Below are 12,969 nucleotides of genomic sequence, written 5' to 3' on the forward strand. Positions count from 1 at the left end.
AACAATGTCTAGAAAGAGAGTGAAATGGATGGTTTGTGGCATTTGTTTTTACAGTGTTTGATCTGGGAAAGTTTCTTCTGTCCCTGATTTTTCTCAGAAAAGGAAGCTTCAGACAGGCAAGACTGATATTAACGGGGCTGTGTGATAGTAAGAACAAAATGGGAATACATATATATTTATAAATGAGGTAAGCGAGAAAGATGGAAAGCATGACAGCGATTGCTCAAAGGCAAGAAATGTGTTTCAAAAAGTATTTCCGTGTTTGGGAATTTGATTTCATATTCACAGCTCGAACAGGGACGGCGTGGATGATGTGCCATAACACCAGGTTTGAATCCTGGCAAGGTCAAGCTAGCATGTTTTGGAAGAATAGCTCCTCTGGAAGTGCTTTGTGAAGCTCAGTGGGACCTCAGCTCCTACTTCTAGCTCCTGCTGAGCTCCTGCAAGTACTGCAGGAAGGCTGGCTGGGAACCTCGCCTTGTCATCAGCAGTAATATTTGAGGATCCAGAATATCTTGCTCCTGTGATAACCAGGGGCTCTTGGATCATAGCGGTAAACTCAGCAGAAGCTGAGTTTAGATTCTGTGGGTGGGGAAGGCAAGATTTCACCTCCCTGATTTAGGGGCATAGCTGAGCTCAAAGTCTGGGAGGTGATGGAGAGATCTCTCAGGTGAAAGGCAAGTTCTTGCCTTCAAAGCCAGCAAAGGCTTCCAGATCACAGCAGCCCCACTGAAGTCAGATGAGGTAGATGCTGGTAGAAACAAGGTCTTATTCATAGAATGGTTTGGGTTGGAAGGGACCTTTAGAGGTCATGTAGTCCACACCCCCCTGCAGTGAACAGGGACATCTTTAACTAGATCAGGTTGCTCAGAGTCCTGTCCAGCCTGAACTTGAATATTTCCAGGGATGGGGCATTGACCACCTCTCTGGGCAACCTGTTCCAGTGTTTCACCATCCTTATTGTAAAAAATTTCTTCCTTATATCTAGTCTACATCTACCTTCTTTTACTTTAAAACCATTACCCCTTGTCCTATCGCTCCAGGCCCTACTAAAAAGTCTGTCCCCATCTTTCTTATAAGCCCCCTCTAAGTCCTGAAAGGCTGCTATAAGGTCTTCTTGGAGCCTTCTCTTCTCCAGGCTGAACAACCCCATCTCTTTCAGCCTTTCCTCACAGGAGAGGTGTTCTCATCCCTCTGATCATCTTTGTGGCCCTCCTATGGACCCGCTCCAGCAAATCCATGTCTTTCCTGCGCTGAGGGCTCCAGAGCTGGACGCAGGACTCCAGGTGAGGTCTCAGAGTAGAGCAGAGGGGCAGAATCACCTCCCTTGACCTGCTGGCCACACTTCTCTTGATGCAGCCCAGGATACGGTTGGCCTTCTGGGCTGCAAGTGGACATTGTTGGCTCATGTCCAGCTTTTTGTCCACCAGTGCCCCCAAGTCCTTCTTGGCAGGGCTGCTGTCAACCCCCATCATTGATACTGGGGGTTGCCCTGACCCAGATGCAGGGGGTTGCACTTGGCCTTGTTGAACCTCATGAAGTTCACAAGGGCCCAATTCTCAAGCTTGTCCAGGTCCCTCTGGATGGTATCCCATCCCTCAGATGTGTCGACCATACCACTCAGCTTGGTGTCATCTGCAGACTTGCTGAGGGTGCACTCAATCCCACTGTCTGTGTCACTGATGAAGATATTAAACAGTACTCGTCCTGGTACAGATCCCTGAAGGACACCAGTCATCACAGATTTCCTTCTGGACATTAAGCCATTGATCACTACCTTCTGGATGCGAACATCCAAACAATTCCTCATCTACTGAACAGTCCACCCATCAAATTCATGTCTTTCCAATTTAGAGAGAAGAATGTTGTGGAGGACCCTGTCAAAGGCCTTATGAAAGTCCCGATAGATGACATCTGTAGCACTTCCCTTGTCCACTGATGTAGTCACTCCATCACAGAAGGCCACTAGGTTGGTCATGGAGGACTTGCCCTCGGTGAAGCCATGCTGGCTGTCTCAATTCACCTCCCTGTCCTCCATGTGCCTTAGCAGAGCTTCTAGGAGGATCCGTTCCATGATCTTCCCAGGCACATAGGTAAGGCTGAAGGGTCAGTAGTTCCCAGGGTCCTCTTGTCTACTCATTTTAAAAATGGGTGCAATGTTTCACTTTTCCAGTCACCAGGGACTTGGCCTGACTGCCATGACTTTTCAAATATGATGGAGAGTGGCTTGGCAACTACATCAGCTTATAAATATCTGAAGGGTGGGTGTCAGGAGGATGGGGCCAAGCTCTTTTCAGTGGTGCCCAGTGACAGGACAAGGGGCAATGGGCACAAACTGAGGCACAGGAAGTTCCATCTGAACATGAGGAAGAACTTCTTCCCTCTGAGGGTGACGGAGCCCTGGAACAGGCTGCCCAGGGAGGTTGTGGAGTCTCCTTCTCTGGAGATATTCAAGACCCGCCTGGACAAGGTCCTGTGCAGCCTGCTGTAGGTGACCCTGCTTCAGCAGGAGGGTTGGACTAGATGACCCGCAGAGGTCCCTTCCAACCCCTACTATTCTGTGATTCTGTGATTCTGTGATCAGCTAATTCCCTCAGGAGTCTGGGATGCATCTCATCAGGTCCCATGAATTCACTGACATTTTTCTCACGCATGCTTTATTAGTTTGGATAGGGTACACACACTGAAGGGGTCAGGGATCAAAAGAAATTGAGCAGCTTCACTTGCATTTGTTTCCTAGCCTCCTCCTCCACATCATGGCATTGCAAGTCTCCCACTCCCTCCTTACCTTGAGCTGTGGCTTCTTTCTGGCCAGAGGGAAGCTGCAGCACTGTGCAGTAGCCAGGAGGGTCTGTGCAGGTGAATGGGTGTGTATGGGTGTCTCTCTGCCCTTCCAGTCATCTGTTGCCTGGCTGCTCTCTCCCATGAACATCCCAATGTGGAGGGTGTTCCTCACTGCATGTCCCAGCATGGGTCTCTGACTCCTGTGCACATCAGGAATGCACCTGCATCCACCCCAGCTGTCCTCTGTAGCTATCCAGTGCGATGAGCAGTGTCATGCTGGGACAAAGCTGAAATGGTTGACCTTTTTTTGGTAGAGGAAAATAAACAGCAGAAGAGGTGTGAGTGCCAGAATGATCAGTAGCTCGCTGGCTGGGGTACTTCAGAGGCATTTTCCTTGCCCCATTAATCTCTGCTTTGCTTGATTTGGAGCAGAGACTTTAAAACTTGGTTCTTTTCCATCTGAGACAAGTGTCCTGAGGCGTGGCATTCTCTTCCACCCCTCGATGCAATAAAACGCTTTGTTGGCAGTGCCTGGCAGGGGCTATGCTAGTAAACCAAACTGTGTCCAGGCTGGAGCACTGGCCTGCTGTTGTCCATTCTGCATAATTGCTAGCACCTTCCTTGGCATGCTTTTGTCTCCTGAAATTAGCCCCCTTGCAGATGATGCCAGGGCACGGTCTGTGCAGTGGCATTGGCCAGGGACTGTTCCCAACAGGCTGTGTGGACAAAACCCACCCATTTCAGGGAAAAAGTGGGAGAGAGCACCCATATGAATGAGAGTTGTAGCAGAGCACCACTGTTAATGTTTGTCTTCAGTGCCAGGGAATGGGCCTTTCTGACGTTATTTGTTAGTATAGGCATAGCACTTACTGGATTTAGGTTGGTCTTGTGCCTGACTTGTTTTGATTGATGAATTCTGCATAACGGGAGAGCCTTGTCAGGTCGACCCAAGAGACTGGTTTTACTGTCCCCTTGTTTGTGCACTCCATTTCGATATGGGAAATCCCCTGTTCTGATTACAACCTCTCTTCGCTTGGGATATCTGCTTTCAAATAGCTAATAACAGTGGCATTAAAGAGTATTTGCAAAAGTCTTTCTGAGAGTCTTCGATTTGCTCTGTCTGTCTCTCATTTTAATGAGCATTTCATCCTGGACCCCACAAGCCTTGCTGCAAGAATGTTTGTTTCTGTCAAAAGACTTGGTTTCAATGAATGGATGAACATTTTTGAACAAAAATATCCTAGGTTAGAAAATTCTTGTCTGGCTCTAAAAGGTATTCAGCAAAAAAAAGGGCAGAAGCTGAACTGGTAGTCTTTCTGCCCACTGTGCACTTGCACTAAGTGCTACCAACTTTTCCAGAGAAGTGAAGACCAGTTGTTTATTTATCACTCCCTGGCTAAACTACCAGTCATCTCTTGCCTAGGTAGAGCTCTAGATAGTCAGGGGAAAGGGAAAAGCCAATAAGGCTAAGCAGTAGTGTGAGAGATGGGGACTAGGTTTTTACAGCTATAGTGCAAGTGCCACTTAACATTCGGAATTCATATGGGGATATTTTGGTGCCATATTGTTCTAGGGGATGCACCAAGTGGTAAAAACTCCCAGTTAATGTTTCAGAACAGTTTAAGTGTTCCTTCCAAATAGAAAAATAAGGCTCACACTCCTGACTGCCCAGTCGTCATACCAGAGAAAATAGCAAGTAACGCATTGCTGAATGTGGTGGCTGTGTGGGGTGAATTACCTTTCCATCTTCATAATCTACATGCAGCAGAATTGCTTACTGCTGTGGTAGCCATCATTTGCACTGAATAGGGTCTACTGAGTAGGGTCTCTTTTTTTGTTTGTTTTGTGTAATTATACCTAACAAAAAAGCAAGAACTTTTGTATCAAAAATATTTTTAATTCTCTTTATTTAATTTTTATTTTAATTTAATTTGATTTTAATTCTTTAATTTATCTTAAGTACATTCTCCTTTTTCGTTTTATTGGGTTTCCTTTTCTTCTTGGTGTAGATCAAAGAGCTGTGAAGAACTCGTTTAATGCTATACCTATAAATGTGAGTAGCATAAGTTTAAAAAGCCCAATACCTGTAATAAATTAATAAGCAGAAGACATGATATCTTGCCTTTAGCTTCTAAGACATTGGTCTACGTGCTGTAAATTGAAGTTGAAATTATTGGTTGCCTGGAGTAAGCATGGGCAGTTACAGTGTGGATTTTCTGTGTCACCAGGGATGCCACATGAGCGAGTGAGCCATCAAAGACTTGGAGTTGCCAATGCTGGCTGTTGGCTGGAAGGATGGTATCTCCCCTCTTCTCAAAGACTGTTACCGCATACACCAGGACCGCCTAGTGTTTCACCTCCTAAATCTCTAGCTTTATGTTGTACATCCGGACTCCTGCTTCCACAGTCTCCCACCATGCTGGTCAGTCGCAGGCTGAAGAGCAGGTCCTGCGCAGGCTCATGCAGACCACGTGCACTTCGCCGAGACAGGCAGCAGCAGCTCTGCAGCTGAGCAGATCTGCTGACTGTCAAGTCTTACCCAGCAGTTAGGATGGATCAGTGCTGGGCAACAGAGAAAACACCACTGTTTTCTGTCTCAAATTCCCCTGGGGCATTTATGACAAGTTTTTTCCTTTTACCAAGATAGGCTCAGCCTTAGTCAGTACAGCAGGGATTGCTGTCTGGCTGGTTTCCAAGCAGAGCAGCTGATCTTACAGTGGCCTTGGCTGTTGCCTTTGCAATTATTGTGCATGCACAGAGTTATCTGCGGAGATGTAACAACCTTTTTTCAGGTTGGCATTTTCTTCTCTGTATGTCAAACATAGTAAATCTAAGCACGTATCTTCTCCCTACTAAATTAAATCCATTTGACCCAAACCATATGTGGTTTTTTTGGGGTTAAAATCAAGTAGGCTGGTATTGATTAAACAACCACAGAGATCCTGGACGTTAGTAAAGGGGGAAGCAGGTTCTACTGTTGTACTGTGTTTCTCACTACAGTTTGTGTTTCACTCCAAGAGCAGTTTGCCTTTTGCAGCGTAGAAGAGTGCCTTGGAGCTGATGGGAAAAGCAGTAGTGATGTTAGTAGTGGGAATGCTTGAGCTCTCCCTGCAATGACTGGGCTGGCGTGGACAAGGAACCAGTGATTCAGCTGTTGAAGTTCCCCTGAGACTTTTCAGTAGCGAGATTCTTGGTTAGGAGAAGACTGCAGTACAGTGCAGTTATTGTTTCCTTTGGGAGAAAGTCCTTTAGGAACCAAGATCACCCTCTTTTCTCTCTCAAAAGAGGAGTAATCTTGAGTGTACAGAGAAGTAAGGAGTATTTTTGTCACTATAAATGAATTTTTAAAATCCAGGTGTGTTTGTTTATGCTTAGTTTACTTTCTGAAAGACTCTTCCAAACCTTTGGAAAGCAGGTACCCAAGTGTTACAGCTTCACAGATGGCATTGAGCAGCCTCACTGCGGGCAAACTTTGCATTTCCACCTGTATCTGTTGGCCAGTACTGAGGCTTGTCCCATCTTCTGAAGCTCATGAGGCTGAGCCAGAGCCATTTAAGTCCAGGCAGTTAAACATACCTGGAAAAGTGGAATAGCAAGCACAGTATTTTGTAAAAATTGAAGTGAAAGTGATTCACTTTGGCTTCCCTGTGTTTCAGTGTCATGGCATTAGTTCCAACTGAAAGGAATATTGTTCTGGCTGTCATTCCACTTGCTTTTTTAATTGTGTTTTCCGGCTGCTCTTACAGATTATTAGTAAACCATAAATTATTCTCCTAATAATGCTCCTAATGACGATTATTTTCTTTTTCATTTTTCTAACAATCATCAAGCTTTTTGAAGGTAGATGTATTTGTTAGTTTACCAAATGGAAAAACAAGAGATTGCCTATGGCTCTCAAAACAGTACATTAATCACAGTTAAAACAAAATCCCAAGTGCCCACAATTTTTGCACAGCATCGTGTAGAAAGTTTTCCTTGCTTATTGCAGCATCGTGAAATGTCAGCATCCTCTCTCAGCAGTTCTTAATTCCTGAAATTTTGTAGCGATGTCTTCATTTTATTTGGAAATGCATGTTTCGTTCTCAGAGGTTTCCTTCTCTCAGCTGCATAATGGCCAACATGAGTGTTCATTTTATACCTTCTGTACTGACTGTATGTTTACAGGTGTAGTTTGTTCCTTGCCTACCTGCATCTCTGTGTCCTGTTATCAGTTCTGACATTGACTTTGAAGAGAGTAGGAGCTACCTGTTGATTCTACCAGGAGATGATGTTTCAACGTATCCATCCCTTTTTTTTTTCCAGATTGTGTCTGCAACTGGATGGAGAAACTTAGAAGTTGCTGGAGCAGTCCAGTTCTGTAGTGTTCCTCTTCTTTGTTAGGTTGAGAGTGACCTTATTTTTATCCTTGAAGCTTGAGTTATGAAGGAGGTTATTAAGTTGACTGATGTCCTGCCACTATCACCCAATTTTTTTCCAGCCAGGCCTTCAATTAGTTTACACTTCTTGCCAATGCAAAAATGATTTTTGGGCTATGAGGAGGTAAATTATCTCAGACTATAAATTTTATTGCTGACTCTAGTTAACTGCTTTGTTAATACTGAGGAGGAAGAAGAAATTGCTCTTTGCCAGTTTTGCAAAAGAATAATTGTTTTTGTGCTGTTGCTAGGCATGTTCCACTGTGAAACACCTTAAAGGAAGGAAAGATGTACAGTGAGCTCAACCTTCTCCTAGGGATAATGATTGTACAAGATCGTTTTGATTTGGTCTCGTCTTTACTCTTGAAAATGACAATCATTGTCTTGTCTGTTCTGTAATATAGATAGTCTGTTAAAGTAAACGACATCACCCTAAGACACGTGTGCACTCAGACTACAAACCACTGTCATGCCTGATTGCAGATGCAGCAGCAAAAATAGACAAAAATGAATTGTCTGTTCTCCCAGTTGTGCTCTCACTACATACTATGTTGTTTTCCTTGGTCTTTAGCTGTAGGTTGCATATGATTAATAGAGAATCTCCATTTCTGTTTTTCTTTCCTGTTTTAAAAGCATTTTAGAGGAGGTATTTAAAATAAGAAACTTAGTACTTAGAAGATAAATGGTTTGTCAAGCTTGTTCCCAGAAGAGGTCTGATATGCAAGAAATAGGCCTGTCTGAGTAAGTTCCAAGTTTGGTTATGGGGTGCTTTTTAAATTGATCTGTTGGAATTTCACCAGCAAAGCTTGTATTTGCGATCTGCAAATCTGATGTGTGGTGCACTAAACAGCTGCAGTGCTGTTTTTCTATCATGTATATATGTATAGGTATAGATGTGTATATATACACACACACCCCACAAATACACATACTTATTTAACAAAGAAAAAATGTACACATATATAAATTGTTCTGAAGAGTTAGCACATCTTGATTTTGTCTTTAGAGAAATTTCATTATGAAAAGTGAAAGGAGATGTTAACAGTACATCCGAAAGCAAACAAAGCAGAGTCCAGTCTCAGTTCTTGCTTACTTCCCTGGTTGGTAATGGCTAATGATGTCCCCACTGCAAAACTTGGAGTAGTTTTTTGTGCATTCATGCCTTTGGAGTATACTTACTGTGCTCTCAGGATATGAGGCATTTATTCATAATAGGGTAATTATATTTCCAATCAGATCATGTTGTGGAAAGTAGTGTTGCTTAGAGGAAAAAAATACTTGGCTTGGGATCTTGTGTACTTACATGAAAGTTGGAGCCTGCTATTATGTGTTATTAAGAAGAAGCATGCAGTGCAAATCTGGAAAGTGTCTACTCTCATCTTTGTATCTCCTTGCTTGTCATTCTCTCTTTTAAATAGTTCCTGTATGATAATGAGAAGCTGTGTTATGTAAAATGATGCTGTGCTGATAAGAATGGTTCATGACATGATGATGCATTTATGGTACAGGTACCTGGAGCTGGAAAGCAGCGGTCATCGAAATGAAATCAGGTTGCATTATCGTTCAGGCAGTCATCGCTCCCACACAGAAGTATTCCCATACATTTTGGCAGATGATAAATGGCACAGGCTTTCCTTAGCAATCAGTGCCTCTCACTTGATTTTACATGTGGACTGCAATAAGTAAGTAAAGAGTGTTGTTTTGTAAGAAGTTGTCACATTTGGAACATTCCAGCTCTGAATAAATGAAATGATAACAACTTGGGACTTTATTTTTCCCTTTATGTTTAGAATTTATGAAAGAGTTGTGGAGAAGCCCTTCATGGACTTACCTTTGGGTACAACCTTTTGGCTGGGACAGAGGAATAATGCACATGGTTATTTTAAGGTATGCATTCCCTGCAAGGAAAAGAGTGAACTTAAATAAAAATTAATAATGGATTAGAGCATCTTTCGTATGGGGATAGGCTGAAAGAGCTGGGATTGTTTAGCCTAGAGAAGAGAAGACTCAGGGGGGATCTCATCAATGTGTATAAATACCTGAATGTGGAGAAGAATGAAGGTGAGGGATCCAGACTCTTCTCAGTAGTGCCCACTGACAGGCTAAGAAGCAATGGGTGAAAATTGAAAAGCCTGAAATACCAGATGAACGTAAGAAAACAGTTCTGTTGTGAGGTTGGTCAGAGTAAGACTACTATGGAGATATTCAAAAGCCATTTGGGCACAAGTCCTGGTCAACCTGCTGTGGTTAATCCTGCCTGAGCAGGGAAGTTGGAGTAGATTAACTCAGGAGGTACCTCCCAGCCTCAACTACTCTGTGCTTCTGTGATCATAACATGGTTCTTAGGGCAGTGGTGTGTTGTGTATCAGCATGTCTGATGCAGTGAGCTGTGTTTCCATCAAACTGGACTTCACTAAATAAAGTTGCAGAGGCAGGTGTGTAGGGCTCAGTGTCACCAAAAGACACAGCCAGCAGAAGTGTAAGACAGGGAAAGGTAAATGGCCAAGTGCAACAGAATCCAGAAAATAAATGGTCAGATTATTATCTGTTTTGTAGCTAGATGCATGTTTTTTTGTGTGTCATAGAACACTGTAGTCTAGGGAACTCCAATTTCTTTGCCTCTGTAGGATTTAGATTTCATCACAATATCTCCTCGACTCAGAAATGAATGAGATGACTAACATCAGTGAAGTGAATGCTTTTTCCCCCAGAGGAAGAATATTTGTAACTGCTTTTTGCTTACTGCTTCTGCTTTAACATGTATATATAGCAAGCACCTGGTGTATAGCAAGACTGAAGAAGTGAACGCTATGTTGAACTGGAGTGTAAATTTTGATTTCTCTGAGCCCATTAGGTAGCACTCATTGGTCACAGCCACTGTCTGCCGCTTGGCCTCAGCCTTCTCTGGAGCTGTTTTAACAAATGATGGCATCCCTGTGGATGCCTTCCCCACTGCAGTCCCATTTTCCTCTCTGTAGGCATCTTTTTACTTGAGCTGCAAAATAGAATTGATGATGTTTATCACAGATCAAATCGCTTTTTAAAATATGGCCTTCTAAGTCTTTTTTTCAGTGCAAAACACTTTGACTATGGTTTTCACAGCAAGTTCTGTGCTTTTGTTCTAAAATCAGGTATTGGGTGTTGAAATGCTGTTTGCTATACTTTAATGCTAATTTATGTCCTTGTTGTGTATGAAGTATGGAGGTCCAGTGGGGCACTCAGGTTTGAAAGCCGAAGCATGACTTTGTTTTTAATTTTCAATTCAATATGTGTTTCCTTTTCCACCAAAAGACTAAGAGGGTGTCTGCTAAACAAGCTGAAAAATTGTATTTCTAGCTGAAATAAACAGTTGAAATGGAAAATACTAATGCATTGCTTAAACTGACCTCGGACACATTTCATTTAATCTATGTGCTAATTAAAACTAATTAATAGTTTTTTAAAAATTCCTTTTATTTTATGGTGCCTTCTCAGTTTTTGACTTGATTATATTCTTTTTTTTGCCAAATCGTAGTCACTGCAAGGAAGCTTACTAGGTGTAGAAAAATAAATACTCCAGTAGTGGACTGTATTTTTTTCTTTTTCTTTTTCTATTCAAGAAAGATAAAATTAAATAAAGTACATGGAGAATTTTGCCTCGGTTGCAAATATAAACCAGCTTAACAGAAATACAGAAATGGATAGCTGTTAAAAGAGCATCGATATAGCCAAAATACACTGTGCTGAGTGATTTCTCCAGTATAATACAGTGCCAGTTGTCAAACTGCTTCTGAAAATGTGACACTGTTGTACAGGAGATTCATCAGTTTAGAAGGTGGGGACTTTCAATGCTTCTTAGTGTTTTGGAGAGCCTTTATTTTTAGACAGTCACTGTGGGACAGCTCCTACTGACCTGATTTTGAGATGTCCAGGTGCTTAGTGAGTTTTGAAAATCAGGCTGCTTTGAGTGGATTGGATGGATTGTCCAGAGAGGTCAAGGTACTCAAAATCATTAGTCACTCTGAAAACGATGTTATTTGGCTGTATTTGATTTTGAACCTAATATTGCTGCACTAAACCAATGTACCTGTAGGCATGTTCACACTGTATTTGTATATTTGTACCTCTTTCACTCTAAGGTCCGAAATCTTAAAGTGAATTAAGATTTAAGATCTCTCAGAATTGCTGAGGGAGCAATTCTGGCTGTCTGATTTCTGGTACCGTGTAAGGTCTCTCAGTGCCTAGCATCCAGTGGTGTGCTAATTTGAACCACCGGGTTCTTCAGGAGCCTGTGCAAAGCCTCTCATGTACTGTCTGGAGGTCCTGATTTGGGGTCGCATGTGGGCTAGCTGTCACAGCTCCCTGTAGCTACTTTAGCAGGACGAGGAGGAGCCTGAATTTCTGTCGAGTGGCAGAGTCAGCTTCTACCGCAGCTAATGTATGATGAATAAAGCTTCTCAAATGGTTGCGGGAGCTTTAGTGTTGGTTAAAGCTAAATGATTTGAATGCTTGCCTGTGTGTTCAGTGAAGGGTTTTTTAGAGCTGAATGAGTGGGACCCTGCCATTCCTCCTTTTCAAGAAAATGCTGCAACTTTCGTTGACATGAGTTTGAACCCGATGACACCAAGGAAGGAAGGGAGGAGAAATTAATACAGTGAGCTTTTTGGTGTGCTCTTCAAAGAGGTCTTTGCTCTTGACTTCCAGAATGCTTGCTGTCGGAGGTCCTGATGTGGAGCCCTGTCTCGGGCACATCTATTTTTTTTAATAGCTAGCTAATCGCTGCATCTCCTTGTGCAGTTTGAAGGAGCATCCGGTTGCCCTAGACTGTAGCTTTGTTGTTAAGGGAGAAAGGTAGGCATGGTCATTAAGTACCTTCTTAGTTGGCCTTGAGTGACACCTGCTCTTCTCTGTAGGTCACTTAGGTCGCTAAGTCACCCTGCGTCACTCAGCTGAGGTCAAAATTCTGGCTCTTTGACTTTGTGTCATCTGTATTGAATACCCTGTGTATGTGGATGAAACGTGGACTTTTCCATTTAGTTTACATTGTGTCCTTGGGGTCACGAAACATTCTCTTCATAAACATGCTAAAGCATATTGTAATTATTTTGCTTTTCCGCCTAAGAGTGAGTTTTGGAGGCGCAGGGAGGTTGTCATGGATTAAAGGGACATCTGGAGCAAATATGATACAATGGCTCACTTTGAAATTGTTTTTTGGCCTTTGCTTTTGGACAGCAGCAAAGTGACTGCTAATTATATCTTAATAACAAAGGATGCATGTAGATTCTGCCTGAATGCATGGGGTCTATTCTTCTGGGTGAAACCAGCTCTTTCCTGATGCCACAGTTGAATTTCACACTAAGCTTCCCCTTCCCCTAAGTCCTTGCCAACATGCAACTCTGCAGCTGTGTAACAGAGATGTAGTTGCTTGGCATTCTGCATGCTTTATGGAAAGATCCACATCGAAATCAGAAAGGGTTTGCACGAATGTGTTTTTCCTGACTCAAGTTTCTTTAATCTTCACTTCTATTTGACAGTTATAGCCTAGTGAAAAATTTGCATTTTATTTAAAAGAGTGTTTCAAAGTAACTGAAACTGCAACTGTTTTTCAAATTACTTTTAAAGGTCATTTTCAGGCTTTTCTGCAATGGCTAACCAAAAATAACAACGAATTCAAAACAACCAAACTCTTGCCACATAATTACATCTTGACATTTAATCTTACGTCTTTAAAAATGATTCCGTATGTCTGTAGTTGTACATCTGTATATTTTACTTTCTCTTTATTCTTCTC

The 12,969-nt window shown here is 42.5% G+C and overlaps 1 protein-coding gene across 3 annotated transcripts in view; it reads left to right on the plus strand.

Annotated features, from left to right (window-relative positions):
- The window catches only part of NELL2 (neural EGFL like 2), a 155,021-nt gene that overhangs the window by 28,930 nt on the left and 113,122 nt on the right, over window positions 1-12,969 (plus strand). For all 3 annotated transcript variants that reach the window (XM_075428504.1, XM_075428506.1, XM_075428505.1), the window contains exons 4-5: window positions 8,708-8,881; window positions 8,990-9,086. In XM_075428504.1, coding sequence (XP_075284619.1) covers window positions 8,708-8,881; window positions 8,990-9,086 — 271 coding nt within the window. The remainder of the gene's footprint in view (window positions 1-8,707; window positions 8,882-8,989; window positions 9,087-12,969) is intronic.

The sequence above is a fragment of the Opisthocomus hoazin genome, chromosome 8, assembly GCF_030867145.1.
Source record: "Opisthocomus hoazin isolate bOpiHoa1 chromosome 8, bOpiHoa1.hap1, whole genome shotgun sequence".
Classification (NCBI taxonomy): Eukaryota; Metazoa; Chordata; class Aves; order Opisthocomiformes; family Opisthocomidae; genus Opisthocomus; species Opisthocomus hoazin.